This window comes from Tiliqua scincoides, chromosome 5 (assembly GCF_035046505.1).
Source record: "Tiliqua scincoides isolate rTilSci1 chromosome 5, rTilSci1.hap2, whole genome shotgun sequence".
In the NCBI taxonomy this organism is placed as follows: Eukaryota; Metazoa; Chordata; class Lepidosauria; order Squamata; family Scincidae; genus Tiliqua; species Tiliqua scincoides.
The window spans coordinates 136,414,098-136,438,936 of NC_089825.1; the positions used below are offsets into that span (position 1 = coordinate 136,414,098).

Sequence of the window (24,839 nt, forward strand, 5' to 3'; positions counted from 1 at the left end):
TGAAGGGGGAGGGGCAGGAGAGGGGTTTGTGTGTATCAGGAAGTTGAACAGGGAGCAGTGGTGAGGCAGACGGGATGCAGGGGGGAGGGGCAGGAGAGGGGTTTGTGTGTATCAGGAAGTTAAACAGGGAGCAGTGGTGAGTCAGACGGGATGCAGGGGGAGGGGCAGGAGAGGGGTTTGTGTGTATCAGGAAGTTGAACAGGGAGCAGTGGTGAGGCAGACGGGATGCAGGGGGGAGGGGCAGGAGAGGGGTTTGTGTGTATCAGGAAGTTAAACAGGGAGCAGTGGTGAGGCAGACGGGATGCAGGAGGAGGGGCAGGAGAGGGGTTTGTGTGTATCAGGAAGTTGAACAGGGAGCAGTGGTGATGCAGACGGGATGAAGGGGGAGGGGCAGGAGAGGGGTTTGTGTGTATCAGGAAGTTGAACAGGGAGCAGTGGTGAGGCAGACGGGATGCAGGGGGAGGGGCAGGAGTGGGGTTTGTGTGTATCAGGAAGTTGAATAGGGAGCAGTGGTGAGGCAGACGGGATGCAGGGGGAGGGGCAGGAGAGGGGTTTGTGTGTATCAGGAAGTTGAACAGGGAGCAGTGGTGAGGCAGACGGGATGCAGGAGGGAGGGGCAGGAGTGGGGTTTGTGTGTATCAGGAAGTTGAATAGGGAGCAGTGGTGAGGCAGACGGGATGCAGGGGGAGGGGCAGGAGAGGGGTTTGTGTGTATCAGGAAGTTGAACAAGGAGCAGTGGTGAGTCAGACGGGATGCAGGGGGAGGGGCAGGAGAGGGGTTGGTGTGTATCAGGAAGTTAAACAGGGAGCAGTGGTGAGGCAGACGGGATGCAGGGGGAGGGGCAGGAGTGGGGTTTGTGTGTATCAGGAAGTTGAACAGGGAGCAGTGGTGAGGCAGACGGGATGCAGGGGGAGGGGCAGGAGAGGGGTTTGTGTGTATCAGGAAGTTGAACAAGGAGCAGTGGTGAGTCAGACGGGATGCAGGGGGAGGGGCAGGAGAGGGGTTTGTGTGTATCAGGAAGTTAAACAGGGAGCAGTGGTGAGGCAGACGGGATGCAGGGGGAGGGGCAGGAGTGGGGTTTGTGTGTATCAGGAAGTTGAATAGGGAGCAGTGGTGAGGCAGACGGGATGCAGGGGGAGGGGCAGGAGAGGGGTTTGTGTGTATCAGGAAGTTGAACAGGGAGCAGTGGTGAGGCAGACGCGTGTGGCCTCTGGGAACCAAGTGCCTCTGGGAAGTAAGTGCCAGGTAAGGCACAAGAGTTTAGCATCTGGGAGAGGAGAAGGCAATTAGACCTCTGAGTTTTGGAGAAGGAGAGGAGGAGGAGCAGGAGCAGGAGGAGGAGGTAAGTGTACTCATTCTAACGCTTTGTCTTTCTAACTCCCTGTCTTCTAACCTTAACCTTACCTTTAAAGCAACCTTAAATCAAAATTGAAAGTTAGCACCTAAGGGAGGTACATAGGGCTACTCGTGAGCAGGAGCAGAGTCCTACTCGTGAGTAAGAGCAGAGTCCTACTCGTGAGTAAGTGCCCAAGGGTCAGGCATTTAAATCAAAATTGAAAGTTAGCTGCACCTAAGGTAGCACTTAATCGAAGGAAGGGAGGAGGATAAAGTGAAAAGCAGGTTTTCTACTTGTTTAAATTAAACCTATACTTAACCCACGTTAAACCTAATCTAAGTTAGAACATAACCTAAACAGGTCAGTAAATTGGGACACAGGATCTAGAGAGCAATAAATAATTAAACAAACCCAAATAAAAACTAGCTTGAGGTTACAAAAACAGTCCAGCCTAAGAGAACAGAACTAGGAGGGAAAGGACCTAGGAAGGGCCAATTCCCAACCCATTAAGAGCCCCATTAGGCTAATCCAAGCAGTCCATTCAGGAGCCTGCAGAGTAGGTCACGCCCATCAGCAGCCATTTGCCTTCCTGAGCTTTTGTAAACTCACCTGGGAAGGCCAGCCCCCTTTCAATCAGGAAGGAAGGAGGGAGGAGGAGCCAGCCAGGAGTATAAAGCTAGGCGGGCCATCGCGTGAGGCTCTCTGCAGACGCGTGTGGCCTCTGGGAACCCAGTGCCTCTGGGAACTAAGTGCCAGGTAAGGCACAAGAGTTTAGCATCTGGGCGAGTTCAGCAGCAGGGCGAGGAGGCCAGGGCCCCATACACTGCCCTTCCTCTTCCCTTGAGAAGAGGGCTGCTATCCAGTGTACGGTTTTTAAAAGGACCCCTAAATAAAACAACAAAACAATAACAAAAAAGCTATGCAGTCAGACAGCCAGCAGCAGGGTGGGGGCTATCCAGTGTTCTGCATGGAGTGCCACATGTATGATTATATGCCTCTGGGGCATAAGTCATGGGTGTGTCCTCGGTGCAAGGAGCTCCAGGCTCTCAGGGAACGCGTCCGCTCCCTTGAAGCCTTGGTGGCCGACCTGGAGAAGCGCAGGCAGCCAGAGGAGGACCGTGGGGAGACTTCCGGGGACGATCAGGCTTCATCCCAACCTCAGGCGTGCAGCTCCTCGGCTGCCCGGGTGGGAAGTCTCGGGACTGGAGGACGTCATCCTGGAGAGGAGGGAAACAATCCCCTAGGGGGGATCCCTTCTCCAGGGGATGGGCCCGTATCCGAGCGCACTCGGGATACTCCTCGGCGGGAGGGGGGTCGGGGGCTTCTTGTAGTGGGGGATTCGATTATTAGAAACATAGAGAGGGGGGTTTGCGACGGATGTGAGGACCGCATGGTGACTTGCCTGCCTGGTGCGAAGGTTGCGGACATCACTTCTCGTCTAGACAGGCTAGTAGACAGTGCTGGGGGAGAGGTAGCGGCTGTGGTGCATGTCGGCACCAACGACGTGGGCAAGTGTAGCTGGGAGGTCCTGGAGGCCAAATTTAGGCTTTTAGGCAGGAAGCTGAAAGCCAGGACCTCAAAGGTAGCGTTCTCTGAAGTGCTACCTGTTCCACGCGCAGGGCCAGCTAGGCAGGCGGAGATCAGGGGTCTCAATGCGTGGATGAGACGGTGGTGTAGGGAGGAGGGGTTTAGATTCGTTAGGCACTGGGGAACGTTTTGGGACAAGCAGGGCCTGTACAAGAGGGACGGGCTCCATTTGAACCAGAATGGAACCAGACTGCTGGCGCATAACATTAAAAAGGTGGCAGAGCAGCTTTTAAACTGATCCCTGGGGGAAGGCCGACAGGAGCCGAGGGGCATCCGGTTCGGGACTCCTCATCCCTATGGGATGAGGATGGGGAGGTTAGAGAACAACAAGACAAAGGCAGGGTAGGAGAAGAAATTGGGAAAGGTAGGGTGATGGGATGTGATAGACGGTTTGGCACAATGAGAGGATGCGGGGACAAAGGAGCAAATAAGCAGCCCATCCTGGGGCATTCCGTGTATAAATGCTTTTATGCGAATGCCCGAAGTCTACGAGCAAAGGTGGGAGAACTGGAATGTCTGGTGACAAGGGAAAATATTGACATAGTGGGCATAACGGAAACCTGGTGGAATGCGGAGAATCAGTGGGATACCGCAATCCCGGGCTATAAACTCTACAGGAGGGACAGGCAGGGGCGTGTTGGAGGTGGGGTGGCCCTTTATGTTAAGGAAGGGATAGAATCCAGCAAAGTAGAGATTGAAGGTGGGTCCGACTCCACCGTAGAATCTCTGTGGGTTAAATTACCAGGCTTGTGCAGCGATGTAATACTGGGGGCGTGCTATCGTCCTCCAGACCAGAAATCTGATGGGGACCTTGAAATGAGGAAACAGATCAGGGAGGTGACAAGGAAGGACAGGGTTGTAATCATGGGGGACTTCAATTATCCTCATATTGACTGGGTCAATTTGTGTTCTGGACACGATAAGGAAACCGGATTTCTTGACGTGCTAAATGACTGTGGCTTAGATCAGCTAGTCAAGGAGCCCACCAGAGGCCAGGTGACTCTGGATTTAATTTTGGCAGTACGCAGGACCTGGTTAGAGATGTAAACGTTACTGAGCCATTGGGGAACAGTGATCATGCTGCGATCCGTTTTGATGTGCACGTTGGGGGAAGAATACCAGGCAAATCTCTAACAAAAACCCTTGACTTCCGACGGGCGGACTTCCCTCAAATGAGGAGGCTGGTTAGAAGGAGGTTGAAAGGGAGGGTAAAAAGAGTCCAGTCTCTCCAGAGTGCATGGAGGCTGCTTAAAACAACAGTAATAGAGGCCCAGCAGAGGTGTATACCGCAAAGAAAGAAGGGTTCCACTAAATCCAGGAGAGTGCCCGCATGGCTAACCAGCCAAGTTAGAGAGGCTGTGAAGGGCAAGGAAGCTTCCTTCCGTAAATGGAAGTCTTGCCCTAATGAAGAGAATAAAAAGGAACATAAACTGTGGCAAAAGAAATGTAAGAAGGTGATAGGGGAGGCCAAGCGAGACTATGAGGAACGCATGGCCAGCAACATTAAGGGGAATAATAAAAGCTTCTTCAAATATGTTAGAAGCAGGAAACCCGCCAGAGAAGCGGTTGGCCCTCTGGATGGTGAGGGAGGGAAAGGGGAGATAAAAGGAGACTTAGAGATGGCAGAGAAATTAAATGAGTTCTTTGCATCTGTCTTCACGGCAGAAGACCTCGGGCAGATACCGCTGCCCGAACGGCCCCTCCTAACCGAGGAGTTAAGTCAGATAGAGGTTAAAAGAGAAGATGTTTCAGACCTCATTGATAAATTAAAGATCAATAAGTCACCGGGCCCTGATGGCATACACCCAAGGGTTATTAAGGAATTGAAGAATGAAGTTGCAGATCTCTTGACTAAGGTATGCAACTTGTCCCTCAAAACGGCCACGGTACCAGAAGATTGGAGGATAGCAAATGTCACGCCTATTTTTAAAAAGGGAAAGAGGGGGGACCCGGGAAACTATAGGCCGGTCAGCCTAACATCCATACCGGGTAAGATGGTGGAATGCCTCATCAAAGATAGGATCTCAAAACACATAGACGAACAGGCCTTGCTGAGGGAGAGTCAGCATGGCTTCTGTAAGGGTAAGTCTTGCCTCACGAACCTTATAGAATTCTTTGAAAAGGTCAACAGGCATGTGGATGCGGGAGAACCCGTGGACATTATATATCTGGACTTTCAGAAGGCATTTGACACGGTCCCTCACCAAAGGCTACTGAAAAAACTCCACAGTCAGGGAATTAGAGGACAGGTCCTCTCGTGGATTGAGAACTGGTTGGAGGCCAGGAAGCAGAGAGTGGGTGTCAATGGGCAATTTTCACAATGGAGAGAGGTGAAAAGCGGTGTGCCCCAAGGATCTGTCCTGGGACCGGTGCTTTTCAACCTCTTCATAAATGACCTGGAGACAGGGTTGAGCAGTGAAGTGGCTAAGTTTGCAGACGACACCAAACTTTTCCGAGTGGTAAAGACCAGAAGTGATTGTGAGGAGCTCCAGAAGGATCTCTCCAGACTGGCAGAATGGGCAGCAAAATGGCAGATGCGCTTCAATGTCAGTAAGTGTAAAGTCATGCACATTGGGGCAAAAAATCAAAACTTTAGATATAGGCTGATGGGTTCTGAGCTGTCTGTGACAGATCAGGAGAGAGATCTTGGGGTGGTGGTGGACAGGTCGATGAAAGTGTCGACCCAATGTGCGGCGGCAGTGAAGAAGGCCAATTCTATGCTTGGGATCATTAGGAAGGGTATTGAGAACAAAACGGTTAGTATTATAATGCCGTTGTACAAATCGATGGTAAGGCCACACCTGGAGTATTGTGTCCAGTTCTGGTCGCCGCATCTCAAAAAAGACATAGTGGAAATGGAAAAGGTGCAAAAGAGAGCGACTAAGATGATTACGGGGCTGGGGCACCTTCCTTATGAGGAAAGGCTACAGCGTTTGGGCCTCTTCAGCCTAGAAAAGAGACGCTTGAGGGGGGACATGATTGAGACATACAAAATTATGCAGGGGATGGACAGAGTGGATAGGGAGATGCTCTTTACACTCTCACATAATACCAGAACCAGGGGACATCCACTAAAATTGAGTGTTGGGCGGGTTAGGACAGACAAAAGAAAATATTTCTTTACTCAGCGTGTGGTCGGTCTGTGGAACTCCTTGCCACAGGATGTGGTGCTGGCGTCTAGCCTAGACGCCTTTAAAAGGGGATTGGACAAGTTTCTGGAGGAAAAAGCCATTACGGGGTACAAGCCATGATGTGTATGCGCAACCTCCTGATTTTAGAAATGGGTTAAGTCAGAATGCCAGATGTAGGGGAGAGCACCAGGATGAGGTCTCTTGTTATCTGGTGTGCTCCCTGGGGCATTTGGTGGGCCGCTGTGAGATACAGGAAGCTGGACTAGATGGGCCTATGGCCTGATCCAGTGGGGCTGTTCTTATGTTCTTATGTTCTTATGATGCAGGGGGAGGGGCAGGAGAGGGGTTTGTGTGTATCAGGAAGTTGAAAAGGGAGCAGTGGTGAGGCAGACGGGATGCAGGGGGGAGGGGCAGGAGAGGGGTTTCTGTGTATCAGGAAGTTGAAAAGGGAGCAGTGGTGAGGCAGACGGGATGCAGTGGGAGGGGCAGGAGAGGGGTTTGTGGCTATCAGGAAGTTGAAAAGGGAGCAGTGGTGAGGCAGACGGGATGCAGGGGGAGGGGCACGAGAGGGGTTTCCATCTAAGAGAAGGAAAACTCTGATTCCAAACCTCCACTGCCTTGTGGCTACATCCAGTTGTGGAAAAGGCTTCAGGAGTCAACCTCGAGGCAAAATCAGGAGCTGGAGTCCCTCAGGCGGTTCGTGGCTGCACACAGTCATGTTCTGGCAACTCCTGCGACGCTGCTGGAACCAACCGTATTGGCTTCTGCCTTTCCATTGGACCATTCCAGCGACGTGGAGAGGGGGGATTTGCTGCATGGGTAACAGCCTATCCTCCACGCCTTCTTTACCCAGGCTTCGCGCACTGGAGAGGACACTCCAACTTCGCCATACGTCGTCGGCACAACACGGGAAGCAGCAGTTACCGGTTATAAGTCTTTGCTCGATTGGCGTAGGGCATGACGCCAGGGGCTGCTTCCGAAGGTGGGAGAGATCATTGCATCTCATTGGGCAGCTACCGCCCGCCTTAAGCTGGGCAGTCCCCAGCCAGTAAGGTGTTGCCTCGCCACGGTCCGTTAACCTCACGGGGTGCGTGGGGTTTAGGGTGAAAACCGACAAGCGGATGACAACTCTGCACCATGCAATAGAAAACAGAAAACTCCTGCCCTAAAGCTGGGCACCTGGAATGTAAGGACAATGACACCTGGCTTCTCTGATGACCTGCAAGCAATAGACGATGCACGCAAAACAGCTGTCATCGACATGGAGCTGAGCAGACTGCAGATGGACATCATCGCCCTTCAAGAGACAAGGCTGCCAGATTCCGGATCTGTCAAGGAGCGAAATTTCTCATTCTTCTGGCAGGGAAAACCACCAAACGAAACCAGGGAACATGGTGTTGGCTTTGCTGTCAGAAATACCCTGCTGAAATCCATCATCCCACCTACTGTGGGAAGTGAAAGAATTTTGTCCCTGCAGCTCCAGTCATCAGCAGGACCTGTCACTCTCATCAGTGCTTATGCACCGACTCTGTCTTCTCCAGCAGAAGCCAAAGACAAATTTTATGATGACCTGGCCACCACTATCAAGAAGATCCCCGTAAAAGAGCCATTGTTCATCCTCGGCGATTTCAACGCTAGAGTTGGTGCTGATAACAGTTCGTGGCCCACTTGCTTAGGTCAGTTCGGCACTGGGAAGATGAACGAAAATGGCCAACGCCTGCTAGAGTTTTGCTGTCATCACGGTCTCTGTGTCAGCAACACGTTCTTCAACACGAAGCTCCAACATAGAGTCTCTTGGAGACACCCAAGATCAAAGCACTGGCACCAGCTCGACCTGATTCTCACCAGACGCTCCAGCCTTTCCAGCATCAAGATCACACGCAGCTATCAGGGTGCTGCCTGTGACACCGACCACTCGCTGGTGTGCAGCAGAGTGAAACTGCAAACAAAGCGACTGTATCACACGAAAAGGGAAGGAAGACCTCACATTGATACGAGCAAGACACGGGATCAGAGAAAAGTGGAGGAATTTGCATGAGCGCTTGAGGAATTTCTTCCAGGCCCGGTCGATGCAAACGCATCCAACAGATGGGAACATTTCAAGAATGCCGTTTACAACAACGCCCTGTCCATATTTGGCAAGAAGACCAACAAGACAGCAGACTGGTTTGAAGCCCACTCTGAGGAGTTGACACCAGTCATTGAGGAAAAGAGGAGAGCTCAAGCAGCATACAAGGCCTGTCCCAGTGAGCGCAACCTGCAGGTCCTCCAAGGTGCTCGCAGCAAAGTCCAGCAGACTGCCAGGAGATGTGTTAACGACTACTGGCTCCAGCTCTGTTCCGAGATACAGATAGCAGCTGACACGGGCAACATCAAGTGGATGTATGATGGTATCAAGCAGGCCCTAGGCCCAACACAGAAGAAAATTGCCCCTCTGAAGTCTGCAACAGGCGAGGTCATCCAGGATCGGGCGCAGCAGATGGAACGCTGGGTGCAGCACTACTCTGAGCTATATTCCAGAGAAAATGTAGTCACCGAAGAAGCGCTGAACAACATTGAGTGCCTGCCTGTGCTGGAGGAGCTTGACAGTGAACCAACCCTAGAAGAACTTCACGTGGCCCTGGACTCCCTTGCCTTTGGCAAGGCACCTGGAAAAGACAGCATCCCTGCTGAAGTCCTAAAGTGCTGCAAAGAGATCATCATCACTGAGCTGCATGAAATCCTTTGTCTCTGCTGGAGAGAAGGTGGAGTACCTCAAGACATGAGGGATGCAAACATCATCACGCTGTACAAGAACAAAGGTGACAGGGGTGACTGCAACAACTACCGTGGCATCTCTCTCCTTAGCGTTGTAGGAAAGTTGTTTGCCCGAGTTGCACTAAAGAGGCTCCAGGTACTTGCAGAGAGCGTTTATCCAGAATCGCAGTGTGGATTCCGAGCCAACAGGTCCACCACTGATATGGTATTCTCCCTTAGACAACTGCAGGAGAAATGCAGGGAACAACGACAGCCACTCTTTATAGCCTTCATAGATCTCACGAAGGCTTTCGACCTGGTCAGCAGGGATGGCCTCTTCAAGATTCTCCCCAAGATTGGATGTCCACCCAGGCTCCTAAGCATTATCAGATCCTTCCAGAAGGACATGAAGGGCACTGTTGTCTTTGATGGCTCCACATCACACCCCTTTGACATCCGAAGTGGCGTGAAGCAGGGCTGTGTTCTTGCACCAACCTTGTTTGGGATCTTCTTCGCTGTCCTGCTGAAGCAGGCCTTTGGAACTACAACAGAAGGCATCTATCTCCGGACCAGATCAGATCAGATGGAAAGCTCTTCAACCTCTCCAGACTGAGAGCAAAGTCCAAAGTCCAGCTGAAATGTCTGCGTGACTTCCTCTTTGCCAACGATGCAGCTATCACTACCCACTCTGCCAAAGATCTCCAGCAGCTCATGTATCGTTTTAGCAAGGCCTGCCAAGATTTTGGACTGACAATCAGCCTTAAGAAAACACAGGACATGGTTCAGGATGTGGACTTACCTCCCTGCATTACAATCTCTTAGCATGAACTGGAGGTTGTCCATGACTTTGTGTACCTTGGCTCAACGATCTCCGACACTCTTTCTCTCGATAACGAGCTAAACAAACGCATCGGTAAAGCAGCTACCACATTTTCCAGACTCACAAAGAGAGTCTGGTCCAACAAGAAGCTGACGGAACATACCAAGATCCAGGTCTACAGAGCTTGCGTCCTGAGTACACTTCTGTACTGCAGCGAGTCATGGACTCTTCGCTCACAACAGGAGAGGAAACTGAATGCTTTCCACATGCGCTGCCTCCGACGTATTCTCGGCATCACCTGGCAGGACAAAGTTTCAAACAACACAGTCCTGGAACGTGCTGGAATCCCTAGCATGTATGCACTACTGAAACAGAGACGCCTGCGTTGGCTTGGTCATGTCGTGAGAATGGATGATGGCCGGATCCCAAAGGATCTCCTCTATGGAGAACTCGTGCAAGGAAAGCGCCCTACAGGTAGACCACAGCTGCGATACAAGGACATCTGCAAGAGGGATCTGAAGGCCTTAGGAGTGGACCTCAACAAGTGGGAAACCCTGGCCTCTGAGCAGCCCGCTTGGAGGCAGGCTGTGCAACATGGCCTTTCCCAGTTTGAAGAGACACTTGGCCAACAGTCTGAGGCTAAGAGGCAAAGAAGGAAGGCCCATAGCCAGGGAGACAGGCCAGGGACAGACTGCACTTGCTCCCAGTGTGGAAGGGATTGTCACTCCCGAATCGGCCTTTTCAGCCACACTAGACGCTGTTCCAGAAGCACCTTTCAGAGCGCGATACCATAGTCTTTCGAGACTGAAGGTTGCCAACTAACCTTTACTGCAAATTCCAAGGCTGGGATGTGCTGGTACAACCTGGTACAGGTTTCATCATCCTGTCATTAATGAAACAAACAGCATATAGATTCAATGCCAATTTCTAAATTTGAACTTGAATGCAATCTGTAAGAACATAAGAACATTAGAAGAGCCCCGCTGGATCCAATTTGCTCCAGAAATTTCTCCAATTCCCTTTTAAAGGCATCTAGGAAAGATGCCATCACTACTTCCTGTGGCAAGAAGTTCCACAAACTAATTACAAGCTGGGCAAAAAAATATTTTCTTCTTTCCTAACTCTCCCAACAATCCGTTTTAGCAGATGTCCCCTAGTTCTGGTGCTATGTGAGAGAGAAAAGAGCATCTCTCTCTATCCACTCTATCCATACCCTGTATAATTTTGTATGTCTTAATCACGTGCCCCCTCAGGCAGCTCTTTTCTAGACTGAAGAGCCCCAATGTTGCTATGGTCTGTGTCCTAGTGAGGAGAGAGGAAAAATAGGCACATCATCCTGGGCACCCCCATGAACTCCAGCCCATCTCCTGGCTGTCCTATGGAAACTACGAGTTGGAGTGTTTGCATACACGTCACTGCAATGTATATTGTCTTCTTGCTATATCTCATATTTAAGAAATTCAGCTGATTCTTTCAAATATCTCTCATCACTGGGTTGTATTGCTTCCTGCCTCCACACAGTTTACAGTTTGTCACGTTTAACTGTCAAATCTTTGGACTGAAGCAAGGGGGTGGCATTCACAGGAAGGGTGTTCTTGGTGTTGTGGAATTCCCTCTTGGATCAATGACAATCAGCCCCCTCTCTGTACACATGCTGTCAGGGCTTCAACAACATCTGAAGATGTGATAGAATGCTCAGTTTCCATTGCTCCTGGATATCCTTTGTGGGCATTTTTTTTTAAATAGTAGGGATTGTTATTGCTGTCTAGGAGCAGAGGAGGGCACCCTCATTGAATGGCTGGTGCAAATGGAACTACTTGTGAGTAAGGCTGCCAAGGATCAGGTTGTCTTGGCAAGCCTCCCAGCTGCTGACGCTTCTGTCCCAGTTCTCACTCAGTTCCTTCCACCCCTGCTGCCCTCTTTACAGATGGGCAGGGATAGCAGGGCAGTGTTCAGAGAGCTCCAATACATGCACACACTTCCTGATATAGCTCCATTTTTCCCACTTTTTTATGGGGGGCTTTTTGAAGAGGGGGCAATTTGACTCAAGTCTATTAGAGTCACCAAAAGGTGACTTGGAGGCCCAGAAAGTGCCCCCATTAGGACTGCTTTAGGGGTAGTGTAGGGGGCAGTGACTCGGCGACTCAACTTGAGTCAAGCCCCTGTTGATTAGTATTTTCAGAATGTTCTGCACCGACAAATATCATTTTATCTGAATTCTTGAACATCACAATGCTGGATTGTGGGTGGAAACTTTCTCCTGTGTTTGCTCCAGTTGAAACTTTCTCCAGTGTTTGCTGTAGGGGAAAAGAAAAGCCCTCCCATCCCTTGGCATAATGCATCAGACCAATGGACTCTAGAGAGAAGCTTGGCTTCCACATTCTGTCAACCACAGGTTCTGGATTGTCTTCAGGGGGAGCCCCATGTAGGGAGATGAACGAGAGGAATGGGAGCAGGTGTGACTGATCTCTGTCTTGAACCTCACTCCTAGAAGAGTGACTGAGGACTGAGAACTTCAGCCATACAGACCTCAAAGTCAACATTGGAAGTGATCCATTCCACTCTTTTATTTCCCGTAAAGACAATGTTGTGTCATCATGTAGTGCTCTACTGCAAGTGCATTTCCTGGTCACTCCTGAGTCCCCAGGCTTCTTGGAAAAAATGATCTTTTCTGAGCATGCTTAGAATAGTCCAGCAGTGACCAAGACTTATGGTGAGACTCATTCTACCATAAGTTCCTTCACACTAAATCCTTCCAATCAATAGTCCATGCTGCTGCAGGGGTTTGGGGAAAAGATCAAAGTGCTGTCAGACAGTGTTGTCTACAGACAACAGAGTGAGAGCATAATGTTGACGGGTTATGCAGAATAGCCCAAATGTGGTGTGATATGGGACTATCTTGCACTGGCTACTCATATCTCATTTATTTCCTGAACCTTTCAATTCAGACTGTGGGGTAATCCCAAATAATTCCCATTGATTTATAAGAAGGTTATATACAGATTTTGTGTACAAAATCAAATTACAGGTGTGTGCCACTTAACGATGGGGATACGTTCTGCAATCCCCATTGTTATGTGATTAGGTCATTAAGTGAGCATTCAGTCCAATCCATTGTCTTTGTTGCATAAACAGACATTCCCTGCCAGACACTAGCTGACTGCACAGGTTACTGGAGATAGATTGCCTCTTCTTTGCATTAAGAGTCTCTCTGTTGTGTAAACAGACCCACTGCTGCAAGCTATGGGAGATGCAATTGCCTCATTAAGAGCATCTTTGTTGTGCTTTGACCACCGTCATATATGTGGTCCGTCATTAAGCAAACAGTCATTAAGCGGCGCATGCCTGGACTTAATATAGAAGCTAGTATAGCTGGACAAATACATACAAACTTCTTGTATTCTTTAATTCTTCCTTTTTATTAACTCTCAGTGTTTGGAAGTATTTCCAAATTGGGGGCTCAGAAAAATGATGTGACAGAGGAAAAGATACAGCCCAACAGCACTGCAGTGTAAACCAATATAGAATAGATCTTCATCTTGTGGAGACTGGGGAATATCTAGTTAGCACCCCCCCCCCCAAGCTAAAGTAGCTCTGAAGTTCACTTTACAATTCATGGACAAGGGATTCTGGTACCAGCATCCCTGAGATGAGAAGGCTGTTGGGACTATTTGCCCCCCCTTCTTGATGTCTCCAGAATGCACATCAATTCCTAAATCTAATCTCTACCATAAGTGTCAAGGAGCACTTAGCTAAGAAATTTCATCTAGGACTTTTGCCAGTCTGGCTGAGGTGAAAAATCTCCCGTTCTGCAGTCACGGTGGTAGGAGAGCAAAATATCCTACTCTTCCTCCTACAGATGACCACCTAATCCTGGATGGCCACTTGGATGGGTGGGAGCTTCCAACTGCAGACTGAGGGAAAGAAGACAAGGCAGTTGATTAACTTGCCCAGGATCCTCTTCTGTTGTCGAGCCAGCAAGAATAAGCTACTACCTCACAGTTACTGACAATGATAATATGAAAAAGCATTAAAAATATCTGCAAAGCAGCAGCATAAAATGAAATATAATCCAAGAAATCATCCCCCATGTGAGGGGGTTATGTAAGGAGAGGCCCTCACAGAGAAGGTCTTCTGACGCTTCCCTGAACATTCAGGCTATCTGAAAGAAATTGTCACTTCTGAGTAACAGAAATCTTGTATGTAATGCAGTTTAATCAAAATCAACATAATATTAGGGCATTACTTAATATTAATTCATTATTTAATGGTTCCTTCTCATTAACTGGTCTTTTTTGTTCAGTTCAGGTCTCACTAGAATAATGTAGCACTTGGGGGAAAAGATACAAAACAGGAGCCCAGAACTGGAGGCTAAGATGGAGAAGATCTCTACAGCCACCATGTACTTCCCCTTGGTGCTCAGGTAAGAGGGAACAAAGGACAACCACACACTTGAAAAGACCAGCATGCTGAAGGTGATGAACTTGGCTTCATTGAAACTGTCCGGCAACTTCCTGGCTAGAAAGGCCACAGAGAAGCTGACAAGGGAGAGGACACCCAAGTAGCCCAACACAGAGTAAAACATGAGAGGTGACCCTTCATTACATTTCAGTACAATTTCTTTGACAAATGAGTGCATGTCCAAATCTGGGAATGGGGGAGAGGTTGCTAACCACACAGTACAAAGAGTGGCTTGAAGAAGGGTGCAGGGAAGGACGATGAAGGTTGACAGTCCTTTCCCCACCCACGTCCTGATCCTGGATCCTGATGGTCTTGGCCAACACACAAGAAACAGCCATTGAGAAGATGATACCAAAAGTAGTTTGTTGAAAAAGGCATGATAACTTTTGTGGCTGGCCTATGAAAAGAAACACGGAAAGGAAGCAGAGCAGGAGGGAGGTGAGAAGAGTGTAGGTGTGTTTCCTGTTGTTGGCTTTGACGATGGGAGTGTCCTGGTGCTTCATGTAGATCCCAAGCACCAAAGAGGTGATGAAGGACAAGGAAAGAGCACAAGTGGATAGAGAAATCCCCAAAGGTTCTGTATGGGACAAGAAGCTGATATCTTTTGGAAGACAGGAATCCTTGTCCTTGTTGGGATACTGATCCTCTGGACATTGAACACAATCATCCATGTCTGTAAGAGAAATATGATTTTTCTGTACAGTTTCTTGCAGGAAAAAAAAATATTATTACTATTATTATTATTCCACCTGTGTGCATGGTGCTGTACATAGACTGGAAAAAACAGTTTCTGCCATTAGGGACTTGCAATCTGAATTGGAAAATAAAAATAAATTATTCTTTTCTGATGCCTGTAAAGACAAAGTATGACAAGCAAAGTTGTTGAAATGGTTCAGGCTTGGGACATTGCGAGAACGGCAGCTGCAGCTTCCACAGCATCCAACCCCTTGGGCCTGAAAGCTCCACTCAGGGCTGCTCAGATTTTGCAGCAGGAATATCATTGTCACAGATCTGAGTAGCCCCATAGAGTAAGTCTGAAGGGGACAAATGTTCCTACCCCAAGTTGACCTCCAGCAGCCTCTAGTCCCATATTGGATGTGGTGGATGCAGCACTGGCCTCCTGAATCGCAGTGCAGGACTGTTGAGAGGATGCAGCTTGGTGTGTCTTGTCAATGGTCAACAACCCGGTGGCGGGCCTTGACAAGTTTAGCACCTTGTCACTGTGCCTTGACATGAAAAATGTTGAAAGTCACTGGTCTATGGTGTCCCTGGGTGTGCGTGTGCTGGATTACAGTTCATCTAGCTCATAGTGAACACAGTAGGTCTTACCCTCCTGGTTTGAAATCTTTCCTTCTGGACATGGAAGGCAATTGTAACAGCAAGATGGCTTCCCTTCTATTTTGGTCTTACTGTAGCCAGGAGGGCAATTGTTGTTGCAAAGAGAAAGAGGTCGTGTCTGTTCAGAAATGAAAGAGGACAGTGGTTTAACATTCAACCAAGTGTGTGTTTACACACTACTTCCAGAGCTGTGTTTTTGTCCCACTTTCAGAAGACCTCCAAGTGGAGGCAGATGTCTTCAGAAAAGAAATTCAAGGTGTTTCCAAATACCTAAAAGAGAAGTGTGCTGAATGAGCACCAATGACTGTAAAGAGATTGCTTTTGGAGCAGTACTTGTACATACATCCTTATCTAAATGTTACTCAGAAGCAGAACTTACTCAAGAAAATATCTACCTCCAAACCCTTTTTAACTGAACACGTGGGTCTAGTTGTTGCTGGATCTTGCAGAACATGGTCCTTGGAAGCAACTTCCGGTCTCATCCAGGCAGATTTGTGAGGCACAAGGAAGCCTGCTGCCTTCCAAATGTCATATCAGTGCCAGAATAACTGTATAGACTGCCTGATTACCCCATGGATTGTCTGTAGTACCTACCTGGTTAAACTGGCTGGGCCACACAATGACATGCTCATGAATTTTGAGCACTTTGTCTGGGGGAGCTTGTGGTTCCATGGTTCCAAGTTTGACTCTCTGAAAGGACTGGTTTGGGAATATCACCCAGTTAAGAATATCAAAACCAGCAACAAGTTCTCCATCTTGGTCAAAGGACAATTTTTCCCCAGCACTGTTGTTAAAGGATACACTTCTCAGAAAGCCATGGAGCTTGTTTAAAGGGAAAACAGAACAATAAATGTTTGCACTCATAGATGTTCTTCATCATAAATATTACTAATAAATAAATAAAGGGGAATTGGTGTTTTTAACTGCTTCGTAGTGGCTCACGGGATCAAAGTACTTGTGGTGATCGTAACAGAAACAGAACTAGAAAAAGGTGAACAAGGAGCTTAGTAGCCCAATCCTGAGCTGCCCAGAGGAACAGCAGCACCAAAATGGCTGCGAGTGCATCCAATGCACACCTGGCAGCCATTGCCAACTCCTCGGGGGAAGGGGACATTTGTCCCCCACCCCCCAGGTAAGCAAGCATGCCTCGCAATGGGCTACTCAGGTCTGAGCCAGCTATTTAGCTGAGGCAAAGTTGGGAGGCCCCGTTTTGGACCAGGAGGTTTAACGCAGGGTTCTGGATCTGGCGGCACAGAGCTGTGCCAGCCCCACCTCCTTCCTGCCCCGCTCCCATCCCCTGCCCCAACTTCCCCCACCCTCCCTGCCTCCCACCTGCCCCAACTCTTAATAAGATCTTCATGTGATTCAGCTGGCTGGCAGTAAAATGAAAGATATGAACATCACAGTAGCGGATACAAAATAGCTCTGTGCACACTGAAGGGCCTGTTCTTATATGTTTCTCATGGATCTTGTCAAAATATCTCCTGCCATGGCAGGGTTGAAAGTAAGCAATCGATTGATGTGCTTATTTTAAAACATTTATACTTTGCTACCTTTAACTGGCCAAGATATTACCTGCCACCGCTGATGATCCAGAGGCCTTCTTCTCCAGTGACTTATCCTTGTACTGTGTTTGAATTGGGATGAGTACATGGAATGCAAGGCATGTGCCACAGCACAGACAGCATTGTAGACACTGTAGCTGTGGCCGGTCATGCTCGTTTCAAACACAGACCCAGGCAGAGTCTCCAGCTTCTCCTCTCCAGTGCAGATCTCCCTGCCCTCCTTCTCTGTTACAGAGCTGGGGAATGCACAGGCAAAAGCCTCTTCCCAGAATTCCCTGATGAAGCCATCTTCTTTGTACATGGTGGGGCTTCTCTTCTGAAGGGACGTCTGGAATCCAGGCACCTGCTTTGAGTGGATGGCAAAAGACAGCGCGCCATGGAGGAAGTGGATGTCCCAACTTCTTTGGAAGGGAAATGAAGTGAAGTCCATCTGGGCTGTCAGAAGCCAGACTTTAGACATCATTTGTCCATTCTCAAATTCAAGAATATGAGGCATTATTCTTAGTATCATCATGGTTTGAATTTCCCCACGTACAAGCACAGTGTTGGCACTGCTCCCCCAAACAACTCTGACGGTTTCAAACCCTTCTCCCACCATTTCAGTGACTTGACTCGCAGATGCTATTTTTGGGATCTTTGCTATGAAGTCAAAGCAAATCCCTTTCTGGGAAAATGTGGGAAGCACATCTTGTATAAACTGCTCTCCACAGTCATCATCTACATAGATCATCCCAATCCATGTCCAGCTGAAATGAAGCAGTAACTTGAGAATCCCCATATATTGCTGGTTCGAACTTGGGAACACTCGATAGAAGTAAGCAAGTCGTTCTTTGGTACTCATCACTGGAGCAGTTCCATATGTGAGCTACAGACAATAAAAAAAGAAGAAAGAGGAAGATCTATTGTAGATATACTATTTTAAGTAGCATTTCTGTTCCTTCAGCTAAGGATGTGGACATATCCACACACCATCGTCAGTGCCCTACTGTCAGAAACATGTCAGGAAAGGGTTGGAACAGGGAGGGGAAAGGCAGGATGGGTGGAACAGAAGAGAGGGTGGGCAGAATGTGGGGGTGATGAGGCAGGGAGGAGGGCAATCAGGCCTGGGATTGGGAAAGGATTGGCAAGTGTGGCGCTTGCCAAATTCTGACCCCCTTCCAGGGCCTGTGTCAATGCAGATTGCACCAGCAATTGAGCTGCAATATGACCCTATTAGGCCCCTTCTAATTCTATGATTCTTTGGTATAGTTCAGGTCAATCTCAGGATTGCAGAAGTGCTGTCCATTCTCATGCCGACGGCTGTGAATTCAAAAATGAGCTGAAACTCATTTCAAAAATGAAAACATTGAAATTTCATTTCAAAAATAATAATTAAAAAAAAAACTTCCTTTCAAAGGTCTGTATGAATCTAAACATTGCTGGGCATGAACCCCATTTAACAAAGTCATGTGTATTGCTGAGCAGTGGAGTCACTAGGATTCATGTCAACCGGTGCGGGAGGCCTGCACGTCACCCCATGCAGTGGGTGGGGCAACGCCCCAGGTGGTGGGTGTGGTGATGTGCCATAGCCCTGCCCCCACTGGTTTTGTGGCTATACCTTTTGTTAGAACACAGATATTTCAATGTGGTTTGCTTCATTACATTCTGCATGAAATTACGCATTGATTGAGAGATAACATGATGGTGTTATTCCTCCAAATTCTGATTTTAGTGATGTTGAAAACTTGTAGAGCAGGGGTGTCAAACTCATTTCATATGGAGGGCCACATAGCATTCAGGATGCCTGCTGAGGGCCAGAAGTGATGTCATTAGGCAAGAAGTGATGTCATTAAACAGGTCATAACCAAAAAGAAACACTTTTTTCTCACTTAGGAACTCATTAGCTGCAAATGACAGAAGAGAAAATATATGAATCTTGATCATATTTCAAGATATGGGAGAGCCCAATTTTCATGTGGGCTGCCCTTTCAGCAGTAACACCTCAGCAGTGCTCAACAGCTGAGAGCCTGAGGGCTGCATAAAAAGCTTCCGCGAGCCCCATCCAGCCCCCGGGCCTTATGTTTGACACCCCTGTTGTAGAGTCTCTCACACACAAACCCCGTGTCAACTTACTAACACCTTATTGCAGCTGTTCTCAAACTTTTAGCACGGGGACCCACTTTTTAGAATGACAATCTGTCCAGGACCCATTGGAAGTGATATCATGGCCAGAAGTGACATCATCAAGCAAATTGAAATAATTATAAATAATTCATTTAAAATAAAAGAAATAATTAAATAAGGGGGAGCCAGTCCTGTTCCACCAAGTGAATCTACTCTGAAGTAAGTCCTGTTGTGGTCAATGGGGCTTACTCTCAGGAAAGTGTGGGTAGGATTGCAGCCTGTGAGCCCAATCCTATGCATGTCTACTCTGAAGTAAGTCCCATAGTGGTCAATGGGCTTACTCTCAGGAAAGTGTTGGTAGGATTGCAGCCTGTGAGCCCAATCCTAGTAGTAGTAGTAGTAACTTTCTTATCATTGTGCTACAGCCGAACGAAATTTATGCACCTTTGAGATACAAGCATAAATATATACTACATTTCCAACAATCACACTCTGCACACTCACCCACACATATGACCTGCATCATAATATAAAAACAGTATAACAGACCATAATGCCCAGGAGCATGGTAACAACTATATCGCCTTATTCAACGTAATTTTCTCTGTGGGATAAAAACTGTTCAGGAATCGTGTGGTGCTGCAAGTACAAAATAGAAAACTTCCCCTTACCAGCTGAAGCCTCTTTTTTGTCCTTTTTATTGGTGGGGAGGCTGCCTTCTGTTGCGTTCCAGCTCCATCGGATCAGGACCCTTCTGGTGTCCTCACATTCCCCTTTGCCTGGCCTGACCACCAACCAAGGCACCAACCAAGGCACATCTGCCTACTCATGAGTAAACATGACTGTGAGGCTGCTTTGCTTTTCATAGGGCTCCATAGACTGCAGCTGGGAGGGAGGTGTTTTGGGGGACTGAACTCATTGAATCAGGAGCATTCTGCAGTCCTTGATCCTCTCTGCCTGCCATCTCCGATGAACTAAGGCACATAGCCTACTCGCGAGTATACACGACCTTGTGGTTTCGTTTCTGGCACTATAGACGCAGCTGGGAAGGAGGCAGGGAACTCCTGGGGTGTTCTTAGGGGTTGCATTCATTGGATCGGGATCATTCTGGATTCCTCTCTGCCTGCCCTTCCTGCTGGACTATGGCACATATGCCTATTTGCAAGTAAACGCGCAATACGGCTCACTTTCACATTCCTTAGGGATCCATTCATTTTTTCCTTCCAGTTTTTTGGCCATAACTTTGGAATGAAAGGAGCAATTTCAATTCTGTTTTTTGCACTGCACTCTGTTGGACATTTCGCATCCAAGGGTGCATGGCATGATGGGCTAGCTCCTCCTCCTCCCACAGGGCACCTCCTCCTCCCACAGGGCAGGTCACCCCCCAGGCACATCACCTGGTGCGGCCCACAGCCCCCCCGCACCCCCTAGCGACACCAGTGTTGCTGAGTACATTTGCACAGGATTAAGCTGCAAAGTATTCTTTTCTTTTATCCCAAGTACCAACCAGATCTTTAACCGACACTCAGGATGCATCCTGTTGCCTTAAAAAAATCACCATTTCTGAACTTCAAACTGCAAAATCACACCTGAAAGTCAACACAGATGTGAACAATTTGCTAAACTGCAACACTTCATGTGCAAACTTTACTTGTGGCATCTTGTAAATACCCAGGATGGCTGCCATGTGGAGACCGACATCAAAATTAGGACCACCAATGACAGCTGCTGGAATGTTCTCAGCATCACACTTGTAGTTAGGAGTAAATCTGCCCCGTCTGGAGAGAAGTTCCATTGAGGCATGAAAGGTCCACCTTGGACGGAAATGGCTATTATAGATGTGGAAGCCCAGGGTGAGGTTGGGGAGGATGTGGGGATTTTCATTGATCTCCTTTATTGCAAATTCCAAGGCTGGGATGTGCTGGTACATTTGAGTCATCATCCTGCCATTAATGAAACAAACAGCATATGGATTCAATGCCAATTTCTAAATTTGAACTTGAATGCAATCTGTAAGAACATAAGGACATTAGAAGAGCCCCGCTGGATCCAATTTGCTCCAGAAATTTCTCCAATCCCCTTTTAAAGGCATCTAGGAAAGATGCCATCACTACTTCCTGTGGCAAGGAGTTCCACAAACTAATTACATGCTGGGCAAAAAAATATTTTCTTTTTCTTTCCTAACTCTCCCAACACTCAATTTTAGCAGATGTCCCCTGGTTCTGGTGCTATGTGAGAGAGAAAAGAGCGTCTCTCTCTATCCACCCCCTGACTAATTTTGTATGTCTTAATCATGTGCCCCCTCAGGCACCTCTTTTCTAGGCTGAAGAGCCCCAATGTTGCTATGGTCTGTGTCCTAGTGAGGAGAGAGGAAAAATAGGCACATCAACCTGGGCACCCCCATGAATTCCAGCCCATCTCCTGGCTGTCCTATGGAAACTACGAGTTGGACTGTTTGCATACACGTCACCGCAATGTATATTGTCTTCTTGCTATATCTTATCTTTAAGAAATTCAGCTGATTCTTTCAAATATCTCTCATCACTGGGTTGTATTGCTTCCTACCTCCACACAGTTTACAGTTTGTCACGTTTAACTGTCAAATCTTTGGACTGAAGCAAGGGGGTGGCATTCACAGGAAGGGTGTTCTTGGTGTTGTGGCATTCCCTCTTGGATCAATGACAATCAGCCCCCTCTCTGAACACATGCTGTCAGGGCTTGAACTGAACATCTGAAGATGTGATAGAATGCTCAGTTTCCATTGCTCTTGCATACCCTTTGTGGACATTTTTTTTTTTTTAAATAGTAGGGTTTGTTATTGCTGTCTATGAGCAGAGGAGGGCACCCTCATGGAATGGCCGGTGCAAATGGAACTACTTGTGAGTAAGGCTGCCAAGGATCAGGTTGTCTTGGCAAGCCTCCCAGCTGCTGACGCTTCTGTCCCAGTTCTCACTCAGTTCCTTCCACCCCTGCTGCCCTCTTTACAGATGGGCAGGGACAGCAGGGCAGTGTTCAGAGAGCTCCAATACATGCACACACTTCCTGATGTAGCTCCATTTTTCCCACTTTTTAAATGGGGGCTTTTTGAAGAGGGGGCAATTTGACTCAAGTCTATTAGAGTCACCAAAAGGTGACTTGGAGGCCCAGAAAGTGCCCCCATTAGGACTGCTTTTAGAGTAGGGGGGCAGTGACTCGGCGACTCAACTTGAGTCAAGCCCCTGTTGATTAGTATGTTCAGAATGTTCTGCACCGACAAATATTTTATCTGAATTCTTGAACATCACAATGCTGAATTGTGGGTGGAAACTTTCTCCTGGGTGGAAACTTTTAGATAGGAAAAGAGATTGCTATACTGCAGGCAAAATTTGGGGGAACAGAATTCTGTGAGATCATCTCTTTCCCAGCGGTGCTGTACATGTACATATAGGGTTGAACATTAGGGATCACAAGAAGAAATGAGGTACATTTTTTGATTGTCCAATCTGCACTTCTGCAAGCACATGAGGAAGAGAGTGCACACAAATTGGTTGTGTGGCAACTTGTGCATTGTGTTGATAAACATGTTTCTCAAGTAGAAAGCAAAGCCAGAATTTAATTTGGATTTATCTATTTGAGAATCTTCCACTGTGCAGGACACCATCCCGGAATGGAATAATAACCAGAGATACAATCTATAGTTCAGAAAAGAAAAGAAACTGAAAACAGATTCCAAGATCTAGTTCTGCCTTAATGAAAATAACTGTCTGGATGCTCAAAATGGGATCAACATCAGTGGCATCAAATGCCAAATGAATCAAAGTGGGGAGACTTCATCCTGTTGTTCTGATGGAACTCAAGGGGAAAATGGCACATCTTTCTGCATGTGTCCAGTGTGTTCAGAAGATGTAGTTAACACTATTTGACACACACTACACTAAACACACTAAACTAAAGTGGGGAAATACATAGTTTCAAGAATTCTATATTCCCCAGATGTGAAATTCCAACTAATTTCAATTGATTGAACTGGGTTGGAGAAGAATAATTCAACTCAGAGACAAAACAAGGTTATCATAAAAAACAGAATCTCCCTTACATGAGCTCATTGAAGAGTTCCTGGGATGGATGTTTTTCATAAATTATTGTGTTTGAAAATCTGTAGATCTGAGAGACAATAGCAGCAATGATGAGGTCTCCTGCCCGATAATATTGGTGGAGAATGGGAAGAGGGTCACTGATGGTGCATTTACCAGCAGGAACACTGAGCCCCAGCTGAGGCATGAAAAGTGCCAAGGCTATAAACACAAGCATCTCACAGGGAAATGTGTCTTTGAGACCATCTTCCATCGTCTCCATGTTGACATTCTGGTGCTCCGGAGGCTCATATCGATCACAATCCTCTCTGCCGGTTCAGGTACCAGACTGTACCCTTTAAAGAATAACCTGTCTGGTGTACAGAGCCCTGACTCTCCAGCCCCTTCTCAGAATAATGCAGGGGATATTAATCACATCCTTTAGTGTTGCTTTGAAGTTTTGTAAGTGGCTGCTGAAATTCCCCAAGGATGTGAAGAAGCAGCTGTGGCTAATTGGATAATTAAAGAGGTGACAATCACTTAGTCAGAGTTGAATGTTTGGGACGTTACATGTAAAAAAAAAATGTTGATCACATCTTCACAAACAACTACGAATGTCTACAGAGGAAGAACTCTGAGGAGGACGGAGAGTAGGAAGTGTGACAGGAACCCAAGAAAGAGAATGACATTTGGAAAAAACCAATCTCTAAAAAGAAACAGGAGAAAGAAGATTTCAAAAACTTTAAAGACAAAGAACATTGATGATATCTGTTCTCTAAGGTTGCCTCTTGTTTGGTCAAGACTGAAACCAGGAAGTTTCAATTTGGGGGAATTATCAAGATTTTTCCGCTCTGTTTTCAGCAACAGAAATATGCAATCATTTTTGTTTGAAATTGTTAGTCAATGTGCTTCAAAGTGACTGCTTCCCTGATGACTCTGTGTGTGTGTGTGTGTGTGTGTGTGTGTGTGTGGGGAGGGATTACATGGGCACATATTCTCTTGAAAGGAGAGTGAGAACCCAATCCTAAACTTTCTTTGTGACATTGTCCAGCATCTTCTGCTTGTCCTGACTGTAGTAAAGCAGTCAAAAAAGGCACCCTGAGAGTGTGGTTCATGGCACTAGCAGATTCACAGGCTCCTGCCACTGAAAGTCTGGTGGAGGAAGGGGGGGCAAGCTGGGACGTTAATTGGGCAGATCGATTCCCAGAAAGGGGAGGGGTCTGTGGTAGAGATGGACACTGAATCCTAAATCCCTTCCTGAACCTGATCCCACAGTATGAAAACATGAACCTGCAGTAGTGATTTATCTAGTGCAGGTTCAAGTCACCCCTCCCCCAGTGTTGTGAAGGTTCATCTCTAGATAAGGGAGCCATTATTCCCTTTCTTGGAGAAGACCTCTGCAACTCCCCCATCACAGAATACGGCAGTAGTCATTTTGGCATGGCTGCATCAGCAGGAGGGATAGGAGCGGGCCATTGGTCACAGCCAGGACATGATGGGGATGACAAAGTACCCAGCTTTCTGCAACCCAATCAACAGGGCTTGGATGTGTTGAATATAGATAGATAGATAGATAGATAGATAGATAGATAGATAGATAGATAGATAGATAGATAGATAGATAGATAGATAGATAGAATACTAAAAGCAATAAAATACAGATAAAAACTATAAAACTAAAAATTTGAGAGGGGGGTTGGAAGACAGCAA

At 47.5% G+C, this 24,839-nt stretch overlaps 1 protein-coding gene across 1 annotated transcript in view; it reads right to left on the bottom strand.

The window, feature by feature from the left end:
* The window catches only part of LOC136653760 (vomeronasal type-2 receptor 26-like), a 50,699-nt gene extending 27,287 nt beyond the window's left edge, over positions 1–23,412 (bottom strand). The window contains exons 1-7 of the mRNA XM_066630640.1: positions 23,153–23,412; positions 20,729–21,020; positions 16,985–17,839; positions 16,004–16,231; positions 15,401–15,527; positions 14,397–14,744; positions 10,091–10,095 (exon numbers count right to left, since the gene is read on the bottom strand). Of these exons, the coding sequence (XP_066486737.1) occupies positions 10,091–10,095; positions 14,397–14,744; positions 15,401–15,527; positions 16,004–16,231; positions 16,985–17,839; positions 20,729–21,020; positions 23,153–23,412 (2,115 nt within the window). The remainder of the gene's footprint in view (positions 1–10,090; positions 10,096–14,396; positions 14,745–15,400; positions 15,528–16,003; positions 16,232–16,984; positions 17,840–20,728; positions 21,021–23,152) is intronic.
* Positions 23,413–24,839: the final 1,427 nt, after the last annotated feature.